This window comes from Mixophyes fleayi, chromosome 12 (assembly GCF_038048845.1).
Source record: "Mixophyes fleayi isolate aMixFle1 chromosome 12, aMixFle1.hap1, whole genome shotgun sequence".
Lineage (NCBI taxonomy): Eukaryota > Metazoa > Chordata > Amphibia > Anura > Limnodynastidae > Mixophyes > Mixophyes fleayi.
In genome coordinates, this window is record NC_134413.1 from 69,810,683 (window position 1) to 69,830,844 (window position 20,162).

At 43.5% G+C, this 20,162-nt stretch overlaps 1 protein-coding gene across 1 annotated transcript in view; it reads right to left on the minus strand.

Annotated features, from left to right (window-relative positions):
* Positions 1–20,162, minus strand: part of SV2A (synaptic vesicle glycoprotein 2A) — a 100,573-nt gene that overhangs the window by 40,374 nt on the left and 40,037 nt on the right. The window contains exon 2 of the mRNA XM_075192789.1: positions 10,565–11,428. Coding sequence (XP_075048890.1) covers positions 10,565–11,147 — 583 coding nt within the window. The 5' untranslated portion in view covers positions 11,148–11,428. The remainder of the gene's footprint in view (positions 1–10,564; positions 11,429–20,162) is intronic.

The following is a 20,162-nucleotide window of genomic DNA, read 5'->3' on the forward strand; positions in this document are numbered from 1 at the left end:
CCACAACATTAAAACAACTTGCCTAATATAGTATAGGTCCCCGTCGTGCTGCCAAAACATCTTTGACTCATCAAGGCATGGACTCCACAAGACCTCTGAGGGTGTCCTGTGGTATCTGGCACCAAGACGTTAGCAGCAGATCTTTTAAGTTCTGTAAGTTGTGAGGTGGGGCCTTCATTAGTCGGACTTGTTATTCCAGCACATCCCACAGATGCTCGATCGGATTGAGATCTGGGGAATTTGGAGGCCAAGTCAACAGCTTGAAGTTTTTATCATATTCCTCAAACCATTCCTGAACAATTTTTACAGCTTGGCAGGGCGCATTATCCTGCTGAAAGAGGCCACTTCCATCAAGGAATACCGCTGCCATGAAGGGGTGTACTTGGTCTGTAACAATGTTTAGGTAGGTGGTACGTGTCAAAGTAACATACACATGAATGTTAGGACCCAAGGTTTCCCAGTAGAACATTGCCCAGAGCATCACACCGCCTCCGCCGGCTTGTCTTCTTCCCATAGTGCATCCTGGTGCCATCTCTTCCCCCGTAAACGACACACACGCACCTGGCCGTCCACCTGATGTAAAAGAAAACGTGATTCATCGTACCAGGTCACCTTCTTCCATTGCTCCGTGGTCCAGTTCTGGTGCTCACATTTTAGGCGCTTTCGGCGGTGGACAGGGGTCAGCATGGACATTCTGCCAGGTCAGCGGCTACATGGCAAGCTGTAATGAACTCTGTGTTCTAACACCATTCTATCATAATAACCAGCATTAATTTTGTTCAGCAATTTGTGCTACAGTAGCTCTTCTGCGAGATTGGCCCAGACGAACTAGCCTTCTCTCCACACGAGCATCAACGAGCCTTGGGCGCCCATGACCTTGTCGCCGGTTTCCCGGTTGTCCTTCCTTGGACCACTTTTGGTCGGTACTAACCACTGCATACCAGCAACACCCCACAAGGACCTACCGTTTTGGAGATTCTCTGACCCAGTCACCATCACAAATTGGCTCTTGTCAAAGTCGCTCAGATCCTCACTCTTGCCCATTTTTCCTGCTTCCAACACATGATTGACTGTTCACTTGCTGCCTAATATATCCCACCCCTTGACAGCTGCCATTGTAACCAGATAATCAATGTTCTTCTCAGTGGTTTTAATATTGTGGCTGATAGGTGTATATCCATGGCTTCCTACGCTCCTCACAAATTTCACAGCCCATCAATCTCACGCTTGCCTCGCCGAAGCCAGCAATTTATTGGGCTAATGAGCCCTTACTAGGCGCTTCAGTGGATGCCTTAATAGATAGCACTGTGAATTTTTTTGGGGGGTTTTGGAGCTTTTTCAAACTTTGCTTTTAAATCCGTGGCAATCACAGTAATCAGTGCGTCTATCAGGCCTGTGTCTGTGACAGGATGCAGCTGTCACAAACCCAATCATCGCCTCTAGAAGCTGATTTAGGCTCAGTGTCTCCTTGAGCAGTCTAATTACCGAGAGTGTTAATAAGTGTGCGTGTAGCCAACATCTCGGCTGCACAGTGACTTTCCTTTATATTAATACATGTCTGAGCTGCAACTGTTTACCTGAAGCCTGACACGAGTATTATACAGTTTGTGCTACTACACAGTTCGTATTGTGACAAATATTGTCTGCTGGTCTACCGGGCTGCAAAGATTGACATGGAGAAAAATTGGGCAAAAATTAGGCAAATTTAGTTCAATTGATATCGGCGTAAGACATCCAAATACAGCTTAATTCAACTGCATGATGGAAATACCGTACATGAACTGTAAGTCACTATAGCCAGGTATGTGTAATGTTCGAGCAGCCTAGATTAAAGCTAGGTAAACACTACAGAAAGAAAGAAAATTACCGCAGATGCGATTTCTGTAATGATTTCACCAACGTCTGAAAGTCCCGGTAAGCCTGCCGATTCATGTGTACACACCTACATGATTTACCGTCAGATCTGTGCTCTTCATCTGTCGGCTGAAAAGATGGTGACTCCGTGAACTCTACTGAGATCTGTCTAGACTGCCGGTGGTGGGTGCGTACACACTACCACATTTGCCCGACATCGTTCCGTCGTTGATGGTGAGACCAAAATCAACAGATGCGATGTGCTTTGGTACGGTCAAACTTGACCGTGGGAACATAGGTACTATTTGGCCAAGCGTTCGTTTATCGTGTGATCTGCATGATAAGTACATGACTTTTCTGCAGTGTGTTGAATTGGCTGCTATCTTACAGTACACGTTAATAGTTCACTCGATCCTCTCCCAGAACCAGCAGACGTTACTTATTGGCAACTCACGACTTAAATAAGGGACACTGGCACCGGGTGAAATGATCCCCTCAAGTCTACATCTTACATCTCCCCTGGTTCCAACCAGCCAGACACAGAATCTGTCTAATTCATATCCCTCATTAAAGGGATGAGTTCCCACCTTACGCCGGGAGCCAGACCTCATCTTTTGTGTGGAAGCAGATATAGCAGAGGACAGGGCAAGAAGACTCCACCCATCCAGTCTGATTCAATAGGTCAGAACCTCCCACACTATTTGCTAAACGGAGAAGAACTTAAAAATGGAATCAAGTAGAACCTTAACTATCCTTGTTGGATTTCTCTCTACTTTTCCAGTTGAATTAACATAGACTTTAATTACCAAGTGATATAAAAAAAAAAGCTATGAAATAAAATGAATTAATGAAAGACAGGTTAGGGCTCACCACACAGGTGTACTTCTCCCATGTGTGTGCATTTTGGCTGGAGTGGACACAATTCAATGTGGAAGAAAATTCAGTGCGTTGTCCCCATGTGATACGCTTGGTCTCTACAGGGGAGTATATGGAGAAATGGACCATGGAGTATACAGAAAGAAAGATTGTGCTGAACTACATATTAGACATCAGATATGGGGGTAGGGTTCTGCTCTGCATACTAACCACATGTTTGGGGGGCATCTAGACAGCCTATAAGCCACAGATTGGGGCTAATAAATTGCTGGGCATCTGGTCTGCATATCACCAGATGAGGGGGTCTGAACTGATACTAGTCACCAGATGAGGGGGTCTGAACTGATACTAGTCACCAGATGAGGGGGTCTGAACTGATACTAGCCACTAGATGAATAAATTGCTGGGCATCTGGTCTGCATACGAACTACCAGATTGGGAGTGCCTGGTGTACATACTAACCACTAGATGGCATTGGGTCTGACCTTCATAGGGACCACCAGATTGTGGGTCTCTACACGATAGACAATAAATTGGGGGTGTGGTAGTCTGGTGTGCACAATTGTCAATAGATTAGGATGGGGTTTGGCCAGAATACTAACGGTCATTAGATTGGTAGGGTCTAGACTGATACTAGCCACCAGGTGAGGGTGTCACTAGGGTCTGGACTGATACTAGCCACTAGATGAGGGGGTCTGGACTGATACTAGCCACTAGATGAGGGGGTCTGGACTGATACTAGCGACCAGATTAGACAGTCTGGACTAATACTAGCCACCAGATTAGACAGTCTGGACTGATACCAACCACTAGATGAGAGTGTCTGGACTAACACTAGCCACCAGATGAGTGGTTCTGGACTGATACTAACCACCAGATGAGGGGGTCCTGACTGATACTAGCCACCAGATGAGGGGGTCTGAACTGATACTAGCCACTAGATGAGGGGGTCTGGACTGATACTAGCCACCAGATGAGAGGGTCTGGACAGATACTAGTCACCAGATGAGAGTGTCTGGACTAATACTAGCCAGCAGATGAGGGGGTCTGGACTGATACTAGACAATAGATTGGAGGAGGTCTGGACTTATACTAGCCACTAGATTGAACTGAGACTAGCCACTACATTTGATGGAGTCTGCACTGATACTAGCCACCAGGTGTGGGGGTCTGGACTGATACTAGCCACCAGGTGAGGGGGTCTGGACTGATGCTAGGCATTAGATTGGAGGGGGTCTGGACTGATACTAGCCACCAGATGAGGGAGTCCAGTTTGCATACTAGCCACCAGGTTTGCATAATAGCTATAGGATTAGGCTCAACTTTGTATGCTAGCCACAAGTCTGTATGTATTTTATGTTTTCTGTATGTTAAGTATGTGACTGCATACCTTCTAACAGACCCAATTTTCTTGGACAGTATGCAGCACACGTAAGGGAGAACCTTTGTGGTTAGAGGTATGAAATCTAGGTAAATCTGTGTGTGCCTGGGCAGACAGATAGCATGTTATATCTTATATCTAACATCGGATATGATAGTATGCAGAATGTATACAGTAAAAATATGTTAACTTCTCATCTGCAAGTTCTGATCGCTATGTCCTCTATTGCTCCTAGATTTACTTTCTATTCTTTAAATGTTCATTTAAAAATTTGAGTGGTTAGTAATTGTATATTTTTTTTTTAAACTGTTGTGTTAGTGGTGGGCACAAATGATGCAAATAAAAAACACTCAAAAGGTGAAAGTCACATTAGCTTCAACACCATATCATGGAAACTAATCTAGGAGAAAAGAAATCATTTGCAGAGTGAATGGCTGTATTGAGACGCACTGGTGAGCAGGGAGTATATTGAGACGCACTGGTGAGCAGGGAGTACTGCGCCCAGACATCCTAGGATGCTGCTGACCTAGTTTTGCTGGCGCAGTCATTTCAATCAGCACACTCGCACTGTTCCACGTCCACCCGATTTGCAAAGGTTCCGCTCATGTGCTAGTCACTTAGATTTATGTGTGGGCGTGTGGACGGACTCGTTCTTGCCCGCAGTAACTTTCCGAGCTGTTGGACGCGCTCCCGGCTGAGCTGCCTTTTTGAACGTGTGGGCTGGGAAGAGGCTCGGAAATGAATTGCAAAAGGCCTTTGCCAGGAAAAACGCTCATTCTGTTTTCAGCCTATTAATAGGCCCTCATCTATCATTTAGGAAACATAAATGTATTTGCGTTGGGGAGGCTCCTTACTCCGCCATCCATTCAGCTTCTGAATATAAAACAGGGGAAATTAAAATCTGAGGGGTGTGTTCGTAACTTTATATGTCCCTCTCTAAGGGGTTAACGTGAGCAGGCAAAGTGAACCTGGGGTACAGCCATTGCCATATCACATTGGGAGGTCACATTAAAAATTGCCCTGGCTGATGATGTTCGGCCTCTAGTCTCCAAGAGAAGTTGCCCCCCCTCCCTCCCTGTTTTTGGAAGTCTTCTGTAGGTGCTTTTGGGTGCCAACACCTGCTTGGGGTGTGTTTTAAAAGTACCCTTGAGGCGCGGTGTTGGTTTCGGTTACAATACTCTTCAGCTTGATTGCTTGCTCCCGGTGCAAGACTTTTCTTTTTTTCCGCTGGTGGTTAGAGTGTCAACACTAGCCGGTTTTGAGGTTTGTGTTTCCCCGGAAAGCATTGAGCAGTCGGTAGCACATTAGCTTTATTTAATGACAAAACCACCTGCTGTCGAAGAGCAGGCTTTGGTTTCGGTACAGGCACCATCCCAGGGGGCGGGTTTGTTGGTTTTGTTCCATCTCAGCCCGGAAGGGACGCGGGTTCTCGGATGCGTGGGGTAAAAGATACCAAAGTTTATGGATAAGGGGTTTCTCCTCCACCATTTTCTCCTCCACCATACAATGTTGGTATTTTAATAATTTCCTCTATTTGCCAAGCTCTGTTTGTGCAGGAGCGCACGCAGCATTCCCCCCCACCCCAAAAAAAACATGTAGAGAGAGCTGCAACTCATGCGGCCGTGCAGCTCCATTTCGGCGGCACTGCACTGAACAGCAGCCGCGGCGCTGTCAAAGAAGCGTCTGCGGCGGTACTACAATACAGCACCGCCACGGACGCTTCTTTGACAGCGCCGCGGCTGCTGTATAGTACAGTTGTATAGTACAGCTGTATAGTACAGCAGTGGCGCACACAGGGGGGGTTTCTGAGTATCCAGAAACCCCCCCTGCGCTAACTAAGTTGCCGCTATAGCTGCACTGTCCTATACAGCAGCCGCGGCGCTGTCAAAGAAGCGTCCGCTGCGGTGCTGTAGTGTATACAGCACCGCCGCGGACGCTTCTTAGACAGCGCCGCGGCTGCTGTATAGGACAGCGCTGAAGAAACGGAGCCCCCCCCCGACAATCCTCCGTTCGCCCCTGTACAGTGCTGCTATGTAGGAACTCTGTTCTTCGCGGAGGGGAGGGGTTTCTGGTTCTCCCCCCCCCCCCTTCGTGCGCCCCTGTTGTATGTCCTTTAATATTAGCAGATTGGTAAGAAGAGAGGTAACGAGGGGGACTGACAATTTTGTGAGAACAATGTGGATCACTGAGATGTCAGATGCATAAAGGACGATGTATAACTTTAAAAAAGAAAACACAATGTGTAGCAGACGTCATAGTTATACCTAATTAAACGTGCGATATTGCAGATATGTCTTTAATGTTGTTACAATTGAAACACTATTGTGTCTGTTTCAATCTACACATCTAAAAGAGCAATTTTAATGAAGATGACTCATCAGTAATCTTTAGCCCTTCTACCTTCTTACATAGGCACAAGTCATACTGCCTGACTATTTGTTAGTGGTAGAGGTTGGTTGTAAAGAGAACAGACGTTGTTAATGGTTGTCCTCCATCATTGGAGGCCTCCGAAAGTGACATAAAAACATAGAATTAGACGGCAGATAAGAACCACTTGGCCCATCTAGTCTACCCATATTTTAACCTATGGTAACCTCAATTCCTATTTGATCCTTAGTTCTTTGTAGGGATATTCTTATGTCTATCCCAAGCATGTTTAATTGCTCTACTGTATTAGCCTCTACCACCTCTGATGGGAGGCTATTGCACTTATCCACTACCCTTTCTGTGAAGTCATTTACTCTGAACCTACTTCCCCCCAGTGTCAGTACATTATTATCATTTATTATTATCATTAATTTGTTAGGCGCCACAAGATTTCCGCAGCGCCGTACACAAAGCAAACAGTAGACTATACAGAGTGAGATAGTACAGAACAATAAACAAAAATACCAATGCTTCAGAAACTCCAGGCAGGTTAATGCAGTAGAGGCGGAGTAGAAGAACAGGTGTCGAGACAAGAGGGAAGAAGGCCCTGCTCATACGAGCTTACATCCTAAGGGTGGGTGAAACGAAACAGACACAATAGGAGGAAGTTGAAGTGTGGGGAGAAGGACCGGGAGGAGAAAGGGTAGAACGTTAGGAGAAGATGCGGGGTTAGGTAGAAGGTTGGTAGGCTTTGCGGAACAGGTGAGTTTTGAGTGCTCGTTTGAAGGAGCACAGATTAGGAGAGAGACGGATGGAGCGAGGCAGGTTGTTCCAGTGAAGGGGGGCAGCACGGGAGAAGTCTTGAATTCTGGAGTGGGAAGTGGTGATAAGAGTGGAGGAGAGGCGGGGTCATGTCCTCGTGTCCTAGTACTTCTCTTCCTTCTGCACCTTGTTCAAACCCTTCATGTATTTGAAAGTTTCTACCACGCCCCCCCCTTTCCCTTCTCTGTTCCAAACTATACATATTAAGATCTTTGAGTCTTTCCGGGTAAGTTTTGTGCTGTAGGCCATGCACCATTTTAGTTGTCCTTCTTTGTACAGTCTCTAATGTATTTATATCCTTCTGGAGATTCGGCCTCCAGAACTGAACACGGTATTCTAGATGAGACCGTACCAATGACCTATACAGTGGTATTATTACTTCCCCAGGGCGCAATTACGAAGGGGACGTAGGGAATTATTATTTGACATTAATTTGGTTGCATATGAGGACGTGAGGGGCTACCACATTTCCTTCTTTACCCGTTTCTAAATAGGGCTCTGATGTCCACTCTCTTAATCTGTCTATTCTTCAATCATCTATGATTGTCCCATGGGGTGCTTCTCCCACATCATCATCATCATCACCATTTATTTATATAGCGCCACTAATTCCACAGCTCCACATCCCTGGTCACTGGTACATCTGCGAGATGCTTCTTGTTCAAATGTTAAAAATAAAAATACACAAAGGATTCCATCTGTAAATTCTGTACATCTCCCTCTTGTATTTGCAGTGAAGTGTCTACTATTCTATTATCTAAAAAGGCACGCAGTCCGTACTAAGCGGTGGGTGGGAATCAGCAGATGTTACGGGTGTCTCGGCTATGCTGGGTTTCCCCGGCTGGATTGTAAAAACAAAAGAATCGATGAACGCAACTGTTTTGTAATGGAGATTTTTGACTTCTCTACGACGGATCAATGTTTTTTTTTCTTCCCTATGGAACTGCGATTTGCAGATCTCCCAAGAAGGATTTGAAGGTCGTTTGAAAGAGGCTCTACGCAAGTGAGAGTAGAGGGATTTCATCCTTGTTACAGCAAATCATGATATATGATGTGTGTCTCTGTCCTCACCCCAATCATTATTGCAGTATTTAACTATATGGATTTTTTAATGACATACAGAGATTTGTGTTTCAAATCAGCCAAACTAGCTCGTAGAAGCACCATACGAACACATTTTCATCTCCGACTAGAAGAATGTCGAGGTTCTTTCAACGAGACGGTCAACATTTCTCAATACTGCAGCCATGAAAGTAACATTCTTCAGAATGTCGCATTATTCTGGGAACTTCCACTTTAATGGACAAGGGCAGAGCTTAATCCACTAGTCTGAGGTTGCCTAAAGGCATTGATGTATGAAATATATAGAGTTGGCGTTGCTGTGCGGAGAAATGGCTGCAAGGCGATAAACCAGATTTGCGTCGGCCATTAAAATTACCAGAGGATCCTACTGTGACCACGAGGGTAAATGGACTCTATCGTGCTTAAAACATGTAAAATATAGGAAAAGCCATTTGAAAATCACAAAATCACTAGAAAACATTTTATTTAATAAAAGATTTGCATTTGGTTAAACCAAGCCAAACCTACTTGGCCTGGTAGACACAATGCCAAACAGGCACCAATTATATAATACATTAGATCACGTTCTATGCTAAAAGTGTCCAAAAGTAATGTTCACACAATTTAAGCAACATAGGGAAATGTATATTGACCCTAATGAATACACTTGGTTAAACTTGGTGTAATCCTGATATGTTATAGGTATACGCTATCAATGACGCAGGTGGTGAAAATAATTTATATTTTATAGACATTTATATGTCCATACTGGCTTGCTGTTTTTATTCTCTAAGCCCTGATGTCAGTAGTGTCAATTATCTTGTGATTTTGGTATAAATTGCCTCAGTGATGCTACTAGTTCCTAGTAAATTGATAGGCTACATTTTCATGAACATGGTTTAGCCGACAAAATGGCTGCCTTGCCCTTTATTATGCGCAAAATGGCCGCAGTACTGCTCAAAATCAGCATTGGTCTCATTGCGTGCCTCTTTTTACGCAAATGCACCTAGATGTACGCAATGGATAGGACTGAAGATCAAAATGGCGGGGCTGGCACTACCATTAGGTGAGGAGGCACCTAAAAAACAGAATGAGTGGTATATTGTCGCTCATTTAGCGTTTTTAATGGCCCTCACAGGGAGCACTGGCCACAAATTTGGAGGAGTAGCAGCCAGCAGCATCTTACCTGGGAAGCTGTCAGCTGATGCTCCTCGATGTGAGGGATTGGCTGGGAGTGTGGAGCAGGGATACATTGTCACTCCCAGTGTGAGGAGCAGAAGGTCCCGCCTCACATCCCACCTGCTAAGGTGAGGGGGCGCTGCTTAAGGGTGGGAGGGGCGACGCCCAATTTGTATGGTTATGTTAAGCCATAAATGAGCCTATACTGAGAAGTATTTAAGGAGAAAAAAATTAAATGTTTTATTTATTTATTGACATGGGTGGTTCTGTAGAGGAAGTAGGTTAAACTTTGATATGACTATTACACTTTTGCACAGGGTGCCTCTTCAGATTTCTAGTTTGTGTCTCCTAAGAGCGGAGCGGAGGCGAGCACCTTAATGTCCACTGGTGGACTATCTAGATTCTCCAGTACGAAACAACCCGTGAGTCAGGACCCTACGTGAAATCCCTCTGGAACCCTACGTGGGATTCCAGAATTTGCTTATGGGTTTCTCTGATCTGTAAAAAAACGCTTATACACATTCTATCAGGAGATCATCATCATCATCAACATTTATTTATATAGCACCAGCAAATTCCGTAGCACTTTACAATTGGGAACAAACATTAATAAGACAATACTGGGTAATACATACAGACAGAGAGGTAAGAGATGATGCCTCTATTTGGGTCCCAAACTGATAGTTGGGGTCCTAGGTCAATGGCACACTGATAATGATACCCACCACTGGTGTAGGTCACTTTAAGACAATTGTTTGTGTAGTTGTATAAACAGAACAAGAAACTCGGAATTATAGTTTGACTTTATAGCCATGAGATAACGTTTTGTAGCCTAGACTACCAAGAGGGCTCAGATATTTTCATAGCTAGCTATTAACAGATTTAATAAGTAAATAATTATTTCCAGTTGCGGACAACAGCTAAAAATGTTGAAGTAATAGAGCACAATCACAAAACCATTGAATTAGTCTACAGTAAATTGATCTGCACAACCGAATATATATAACAGAGAAGTAAACTTACCCAGCATCCCTTTGTTTGAATCAGACAAACACATGTCCTTCTCGGCACTTGGCAACACGAACCCAACTACAAAAATCTCCACCCCATCAGCCATGAGTGCAAGTCCTAGCACAAAGTAGAGAGTCCACTGAAATCGGCCATGTCCGCATTCTTGAAGGATCGCCTCGTACTGCTGGGCCAGCTCCTCCTTGTCCTTCCTTTTCTGTCCTTCCAAATCTTCAAAGTCCTTGAACTCCGTAACAAGCTGCTGGTTATCGGCGAGGTGGTCTCCTTTCATGGAGTCCGCCCTGGGGATGCCTTGATACTCTCCCTCGTAAATCTCATCATCCTCATCATGACCTTCAGTGGCATCGCTAGAACCTCCCTCATCGTCGTTCACAGGGTCACCCCGGTAGTAGCCATCCTGGGGCTGGTAATCATCATCATCGTCTTCTTCGAACCGGGTATAAGAACGCTTGGTGTACTCATCCTGCACCTTATCTACACCTTTTCCAACCTTCTTGGTCGCATGTTTCTTAACCTCCTTGGCTATGTCTTTGGCTCCTCGTATAAAAGCAGTCCGATCTCTGAATGCTTCATCCATGGTGACCGATTAAGATCTGTTAACTCAGCTCAGACCGCAATATTAAAGTTATAAAACTTGAGGATAATCTCCGTATTTATTACACTAATTTTTACTTTAGAACTGAGGTTTCAGCACTACGACCGAGTGGACAGCTCCTCTAAGAGATACCGAAGCTAAGGACATTCCACAATATTTTGCTAGAATTTTCGCTGGAGTAGATTCTCTCGTCTCCTTAGACTCATGCTTCGGAGGAATGGGATGTTCCAGTGATATCCAAATCTCAGTAGCTCACTCAGCCTCTGAAAAGAAAAACAAAACAAGAAAACACAACACACGTCAGTGAAGAACGAAGATTTGGAATATACTACATTTCTAGTATATAATATATATATATTTTTTGTTTAACCATTACTTTACAAATAATTATGGGAACAAATAAGCTGCAGCACCGTTAACCAACCATAATGGATCCTTTGTGTTACGACCTATGCAGAGCATAGCACCTGTGACCTGTTATGTGTTTAATTTGTGTTTTTTCTGTGATCGTTGCATGAGATTGTCACTTGCCAAAATATTATGCTGCAACAACGTTTAAATCTTAATACGTGTTAACATTGTACATGGAAATTATGTGTCGTGGATATCATGAAGCGCAAGCAATTTATTTATGATGGTGGATCGCACTTAAAACAGTGTGAAAATTTTATTTAGTTTATTTTTTTATTGCACAAAAGCGGCAGCTGACCTGTAGAGATTATAAGATTTATAGGTTCACCTGACCTGGAGCAATTAGAAGCTGAGATAGAGGCACCTGGACTATAGAGGTTAGAAGTTGAGATAGAAGCACCTGACCTATAGAGGTTAGAAGCTGAGAAAGAGGCACTTGAAGTATACAGGTTAGAAGCTGAGATACAGGCACCTGACCTATAGAGGTTAGAAGATGAGATAGAGGCACCTGAACTATAGAGATTAGAAGTTGAGATAGAGGCACATGAACTATATATAGAGGTTAGAAGCTGAGATAGAGGCACCTGAACTATACAGGTTAGAAGATGAGATAGAGGCACCTGAACTATAAAGGTTAGAAGCTGAGATAGAGGCACCTGAACTATAGAGATTAGAAGCTGAGATAGAGGCACATGAACTATATATAGAGGTTAGAAGCTGAGACAGAGGCATCTGAACTATATAGATTAGAAGCTGAGATAGAGGCACATGAACTATAGTGGTTAGAAGCTGAGATAGAGGCTCCTGACCTGGAACAATTAGAAGCTGAGCTAGAGGCACTGGAACTATAGAGGTTAGAAACCAAGATAGAGGCACCTGAACTATAGAGGTTAGAAACCGAGATAGAGGCACCTGAACTATAGAGGTTAGAAGCTGAGATAGAGGCACCTGAACTATAGAGGTTAGAAGCTTAGATAGAGGCACCTGAACTATAGAGGTTAGAAACTGAGATAGAGGCACCTGAACTATAGAGGTTAGAAGCTGAGATAGAGGCACCTGAACTATAGAGGTTAGAAACTGAGATTGAGGCACCTGACCTATAGAGGTTTGAAGCTGAGATAGAGGCACCTGAACTATAGAGGTTAGAAACTGAGATAGAGGCACCTGACCTATAGAGGTTAGAAGCTTAGATAGAGGCACCTGAACTATAGAGGTTAGAAACTCAGAGGAGGCTGACCTGTAGAGGTTGGAAGCTCAATAAGAGGTACCTGACCTTCAAAGCAAAGAAGCGCAGACAGAGTGGATTACCCGTTAAGCAATCTAGGCTTCCACTTAAGGTCCAGAGGACCACCCGCTATACGCCCCATGTTTTTTACTTCCCCCCCTTCCCTCCGCTCTGTACATGTGGCTGTGTGGCTGCCTTCATCAGCTTTAAATGATAGATAAGTGTCCTGAGGGAATCAATGTTATGTGGATATTTTTTTTTTTTCTAATAATATGCAGGGTGGGTATTAATGTTATGTGGGGGATGGTGGAGATATTTATTTAAATGTGGGGATATTAATGTTATAGGTTGTTCAATATTAAATGTGGGAACTATTAATGTATGTGTGGTATGCACCAATATCTTGCCTAGGGCCCCTATTCTAACAAGAGACACATTACTGATCGAGATTAATACCTCAGATAGAGGTCTATCGGTGGTAGAGGTTAGAAGCCCAGATAAAAACTCCTGACCTGTAGAGGTTAGTAGACTGCACAGATACACATGCCCTGTAGACTCGAAAGGGATTTAGTTCCTTTGATGTGACAGATTAGGGTAATAAATACATTCTCTACCGATTTTACGGTTCACCGGTACTAGTAATGACACATTTACATTTTGCTTTTCATGGTAGCCTGACTCACAAATAAATAAAAAAAAAGCTTAATTACGTGTGTTGCACTGGAAAATTTTTCTTCCTCATAATTCCGCCAGCTAAAAACAGACCTAAACAAATTAATACAGGGAGCGAGAACTAACTAGTTATTCTGAGCGTGTCTGCAGAAACGCCAGAGGGCAAATCGTGTAATCGCTCAAAATAAAGCTAAAACAAATTCATTTCACCAGGAAAAAAAAAAATCATTATATGAAGGAAAGAGAGTAAGTCTATTGCCAGCCGCTGCGGAATTAAACGACAGTGTCCTGTAGCCGCAAATACAGGGATAAACAGGGATTGGAAATGGCATTCTTGACAAAATATCACAAGATTTGGTTCACGTAGTATGCCAACGTGCTTGAGAAAGCTAAAGAGTGGCCGTGCCATTTTATGGACTGAATCAATAGTCATGATGATAAAGGCTATCAATTCTCTAGGAACTAGTGGCATGAAGAGCAAAACGCACTAAAACATGTAACTATACAGGATGACAGGAAAGAGAACCTTAGAAATAAAGGAATTAGCGCAACATTCCATCACTTACTTTCGTACTGTTTCGTTAGGTAATGTACAGTATCTTTTGAGAGCGCAGAATGGAAGACAAAACAATGCATTCTCCCTAACCGTCCCACTATTTAGGGGAGAGGGGTGTGGTATTTATGATTGGGACATAGCTATAGTGATGGGAGGGGGGTAATATCGGACATGTCAAGGGCATGGTGAGCAATATGTAAAGAAGGAGAAAGAATGAAATGTGAGACAGGGACGTTTGAGTCGGGGGGGGGGGCTTGAAATGAAATCCTAAATAAACCTGTTTGGCGGTGTCTCACTCTACAAAATATATTTGTATCTCTCATTACACAGCTTTCCATTGCACTAATATATTTTTCAATTAGGAATATTAAACCAGGAGACAAAAAATGGGTACTCTTAAGAAAAGGTAACATGCTGCTTAAAAGGTAACTGTGATCCAGGTTTATATGTAATTAAAATCATGATGCTACTTACTACAACATGCTGGGATAACTCCTGATGCTTAAAAAATAGGATTTCTGATGGAAATGAACTGTTAAAGGCTCAGAAACTCACTCTTGCTGCAATTTTACAAGGAGTGAACAACTGACTCTCTTTAGAAACACCTATAACCGTGTTAACAATTAATGCAGTCAACAGTTTGTTTTCACGACTTTAGCTATTGATAAGGATAATCAGCTGTTTGCAACATATCTGTGAAATGACAGCAACAATGTGAATTCTGAGTTTTCAACAGACTATTTCAGGCAGAAGTCCTATCAAGTCCCAGGAGTGTTAATCCAGTTACTTGTTGTACCCGGCATAATTACTTAAATTAGGAAAGAGTGCCATTGCACTCTTAGAAACATATTGGGTGGTTTTGTATAAGCATTTTCCAAACTTTCTTTACCATAGTTGAGCAACATATAGCTCTCTGTGCTGTTGTAGGACTCTCATCATCATCACCAGTTATTTATATAGCGCCACTAATTCCGCAGCGCTGTACAGAGAACTCACTCACATCAGTCCCTGCCCCATTGGAGCTTACAGTCTAAATTCCCTAACACACACACAGACAGACTATGGTCAATTTGATAGTAGCCAATTAACCTACCAGTATGTCTTTGGACTCTGGGAGGAAACCGGAGCACCTGGAGGAAACCCACGCAAACACCGGTAGAACATACAAACTCCACACAGATAAGGCCATGGACTATGAATCTCATTATGTCCAATCTGTAGTTCTCTACATGCATGGGAACTAAGTCCTAGGATACCCAACCAGTGGCATTCCAGGTGCAGGAATCCACAAACGTTTCAGCATGAGGTTTTCCAATGGTGGTTGAACTACAAGTCCCAGCATCCCCTAGCAGCCTTAGACCCTGTGCACTATACAGTTCGTTGCCACACTTCTCAATTTTCCATGTCTCGTTTTGCAGCGCATATATTTGAAGTCACTGCATACAGAACATGATAATGTAGAACTGAACGAGGGTGGGGGGTGGGGGATGAGAGTCAGCGACAGCCTACAGCCCTCGACACACTGCATTGTCTCCTTCAATCTTATCTCACTCTGCCAGCTGAGGGTAAGCTTCTGTCACGTGACTCTGCAGCTCCGCTGTACCGACACGACGTACATTCAGCAGAAAATCGCTTTCTGCCAGCAGAATCTTGCAGTAAAACGTTCAACCCTGAATGATTCAAAGTCAGAGGACGAGGGGGTTAAAACGTCACACTGTGACACAACATGTCCCTCGTACACGAGGACGAGAGGCTGACACAAAGACATTCACGGCACTCTACAGAATGCGCCATTTGAGTCTTTATTCTCATTTGTGCACCGTGAACCTTCCAAAACCACAGGAAGACGCTCTCCATCATTCCAGACCAGCTTCTACTCCTATAATTGTGTTGCATTCAAGGCGGTAACTGTACCGGTCCCTGAGAGGAGCATCGGAACCTCCTCAGGTTATATCGATTTACACAAGTAGTAATTGGATTTGGCAGCTATAGAAAATTAAACGAATACGTTAACTGCGCTGGGAATTGAAATTGGCAGAAGGCAGATGTTAGCGGTGGTAGAGTAAGCAGTAGGCATTTACTATTATTATTGTCATCATATATCTATATAATTGCAACATGTTTATAATGGTTTCATATATACACATCAGTTCCTGCCCCAGTGGTGCTTACAATCCAATCCCCTAACACAGGCCCACACACGCTAGGGTCAATCAGGGCCATCTTTTCCATTGGGCACGATGGGCAGGACCCCGGGGGCCCACGGGCAAGGGGGCTCCATAGGCAGAATAAATAATAGTGCAAAAGAAAAAACCTGCAAAAAATACCTTCAAGGGTCACTGAGCAAGTACATCTATCTATCTATCTCTATCTCTATATATCTATATCTATATCTGTATCTCTATACATCTATCTACTATATAAATGCCTAGTGGCGTGTGTGAAAAAAAACAAACAAGCTGCAGCGCCACCTGCTGGGCAGAGTTATACACTGACCTATATATTTCTTGAAGGAGAAGTGACAGTTGGGAGTGGTTGGTGGTTGCCGGGGGTGACAGTGGGGAGTTTTTAACACCTTAAGTAGCTTGATGAAGGATGTGGCGATGAAGATGAAGGATGAGGTGATGGAGAAAAATGATGAGGTGGCGACATGTGGACAAAACCACATTAAAAAAGGGCGCTTGCATCGGGAAGTAACGCTCTTCCCCTGAGGAGGCCTGGGCTAGGCCCAAATGCATGACAAGAACCTTTTTAACACCTTAAGTAGCTTGATTTGACTAGAATGCATGAGTATCATGCACGGGTTAACTTGTATCTATATATATATATATCTATATATATCTATATATGTAGGGGCCCCGGTGAATTGCTTTGCCCGAGGGCCCATAATGTTGTCAAGATGGCCCTGGGGTCAATTCTAGTAAAAAAACAATATAAGCTGCCAGAATGTTTTGCACTGTGGGAGGAAACTGGAACACCTGTATAATTTACAGGCTCCTTGGAGACAGCACCCTGTTCAGAACCGGACCCAAGAGCCCAGCACTGGCGGCGAGGCAGCAATGCTAACCACCGTCCCACTGAGCTGCATAGCTCCCGACACTCCGCCGATTTGGAAGATTTGCACATGAAAATGTAATGCAAAAAATGCATTATGAGTAAGTTTAATAAACCTACTGACGTCCGTCTGGATTGTCCTGCTCCTAACGTCAGGGCACTGCTGGCGCCCATACAAGATTTTGGCCTCGTGATGCCAGTATACCCTCCCTAGTGTCCCCACTCTGCTCTTGTGAGCATGGACGGAGACCAGATGGCAGAAGAGCAGTGCAGGGGTCTTGAGATGCTGGACTGGCACTGCCTAACGTGCTTAGATCTGAGCGCCTTGAAATTATTTTACAATCTTGGCAATTATTCTACAAAATTATGTAGCAAGTGTTCCCCACACCTGTTAGATTGTAAGCTCAATTGGCAAGGACCCTTACCTTCTTTTTTTCATGTCATTGTATTTAACTTGTTTGTATCACGATCCCCCTCAACGTACAGGGCTCCCTAATATGTTGGAACTTTATAAATAAAAACATAATAATATAATAACAACTGTGGGAATAAGCAATGATTTTACTCATAAAAATGAGCTGCCAAGGCATGCTGGGGCTTGTAGTTCTGACATAGCTGGCGAGCAGCAGGCTGCCTGTCTCACACAACATTATTGTCAAACCTTCACCACTACATTAGAACATTGACAGGGCAAGAGCAGCCGGTAGCCAATCAGTGCATTGGAACCTTCACAGAGTTTAGCCAACCAATAGCTAATCAGAGAACAGGCTCGGCACAGGACAATAACCAAACTCTAGCCAATCAGAACATTAGAAGGTCCACAACTCAAAAATTAGCAGACCAACCCAACTGCAATAGAACTCAAACAATATATGAGATGCCATTTTACAACGTACATCAACTTGCTTTCTTTGTCATGACTACTTTCATTGTCTATATCCAAATATAAGTGAGGCCAATTTCTTTTATTATCAGTGTATCCCTGTTGATTTGCACAGTTGCAGTCCTCTGATTAAGCCTCTAGGGAGCTGCCACTTGATTTTCCAGTTGACCTCATCTGATGCAGCTGCAGACGCAGCAATATTTTCATCCCGTACTATAAATATCTGAGCAGATTGTCATCTAATCAGGGCGACATCAGACAGCAGTATAATATATTTATTGTACGGAGTATGCAGGCCCATCTTCCGATCCAATTACAAGAGCACAGTGTAGAAATGGAAATATTTGATTTAGCATTACTATCTTGTCCAATAAATACACAAGAATCTACAACATGGAGATGGGTATCAATTTTTTTGATACCAAAACCAATAAAGTACCCTTTACTGAGTTTTTAGGGATTATGTCGTAAGGCGTACCTACCAAGAGTCCTGATTTTTGGAGATCAGGAGGCAGTCTGTCACAACTGGTTGAAGACTTTCTAAAAATGAGCATGACTTGGCAAACTGGGGACTTGATCGAATGGTCCTGATTTTTCCATTGAGGAATGTTGTGAGGTGCCATTTTTACTTCATTTTAATGGCTAGTACAAGCCTGGGCAGGCAGTGTTTCATGTCAGGGGCCTGTTGTTCACAAGACAAATACAACAGACAAAGGCTGGGGACACACTACAGAAAATATCTCCCGATGCGTTATCATTAACGATTTTACCAATGACTGAAAGTCCCGATTAGCAGCCTATTCCTGTGTACACACTATACACGTATTAGAAGATTTACCGTCAGATCTGTGATCTTCATCTGTCATAACCATCAGCTGAAAAGATGGTGACTCTGCACACTCCATAGAGATCTATGGACACTGCCGGTCCTGAGTGTGTACACACTGCAGAATCGGCACGACAAAGTTTCATCGTTGAACGAGATTTTTAGTCCAGTTTAAAAATCAAATCAAACGATACGATGAGCTTTGGAACGATAATCGTTCATCGTTGGAGCGTACACACTAATGCGATATCGGGCTGAACGGTTGTTTAATGTGTGATTGGCCTGATAATCAGGTGAAAACACTGTAGTGTGTACTCGGCCAAACACAATAGGTGGTTGCTCTATGGCAAGCAACCAGGAAAATGAAATGGTATGGTCTAATAAAGTCAATACGAAAATATAGTACAGAACAGCAAATTTCTAGGTATCACTGGATTTATCCTTTAGAAGACTCGGCTAACTGTGCACGATGCAGTATTACTAAACTAAACACATTTTGTAGGAGACTGTCGCCTCTGTTTTCACCATAAAATTTACATGAGCACAGTTCCCTAACATCTGGGTAAAAGTCCCAGGGTCTAGAGGTTTGTTTCAGGAAATGTCTGTACCCAGAAATGGCCCAATGTTTTGTCAGTATTGTATTACATAGGGTCTGAGTAAGGGTTCTGTCCACCCCAGGCTAATACATTCCTAGCGCCCTACGCCTTCCACGCCAGGATAGTAAAAGGTAGACAACACATAACTCGTCCTCAATTTAAAATCCGGCATCCTTTCCAACCACCAACCAATATTTATGTTCCCGTGTTTTCAAAACTCCGCTCCATTTGGCCTTCTAAACGGATCTTGGTAATCTTCGTCGCTCATTTTGTCTCATTAAAATCAGAACTGTGTATTGGAACAGAGGTGTGAACTAGAGATGCTCAGGCTCGGTTCCTCAAGAACCGTACATACCCGAACTTAGGGGCTCCAAGTACCGACTGTGCGCCCTCGGAATTGAAAACGAGGCAAAACTTCATCATGACGTCGCCGGATCTCGCGAGATTTAATTTCCTTTTTAAGATCCAACATAACAGTGGGTGGGAGGGAGGACGGACCCCCATTTATCTTTTCTGCCACTGCTGTGTGCCAATGTTTCCTAGATGTGCTAGGAACTGCTGTGTGTTTGTGTCATTGCTCTGTCGCTTACCATCCAGCCAGGTCGCTGCAGTATTTGTCTGAAAGTGAATGAAAATAATATTGTGACCTGTGAGGTGGTCAAAATTGACTGCAAATGACTTGAAATTAGTGTTATTGAAGTTAATAATAATGTAGGAACAAAAAAAGAGCAAAATTATGTGATTTTACCATATTTTAGGATTTTTTCTAAACAA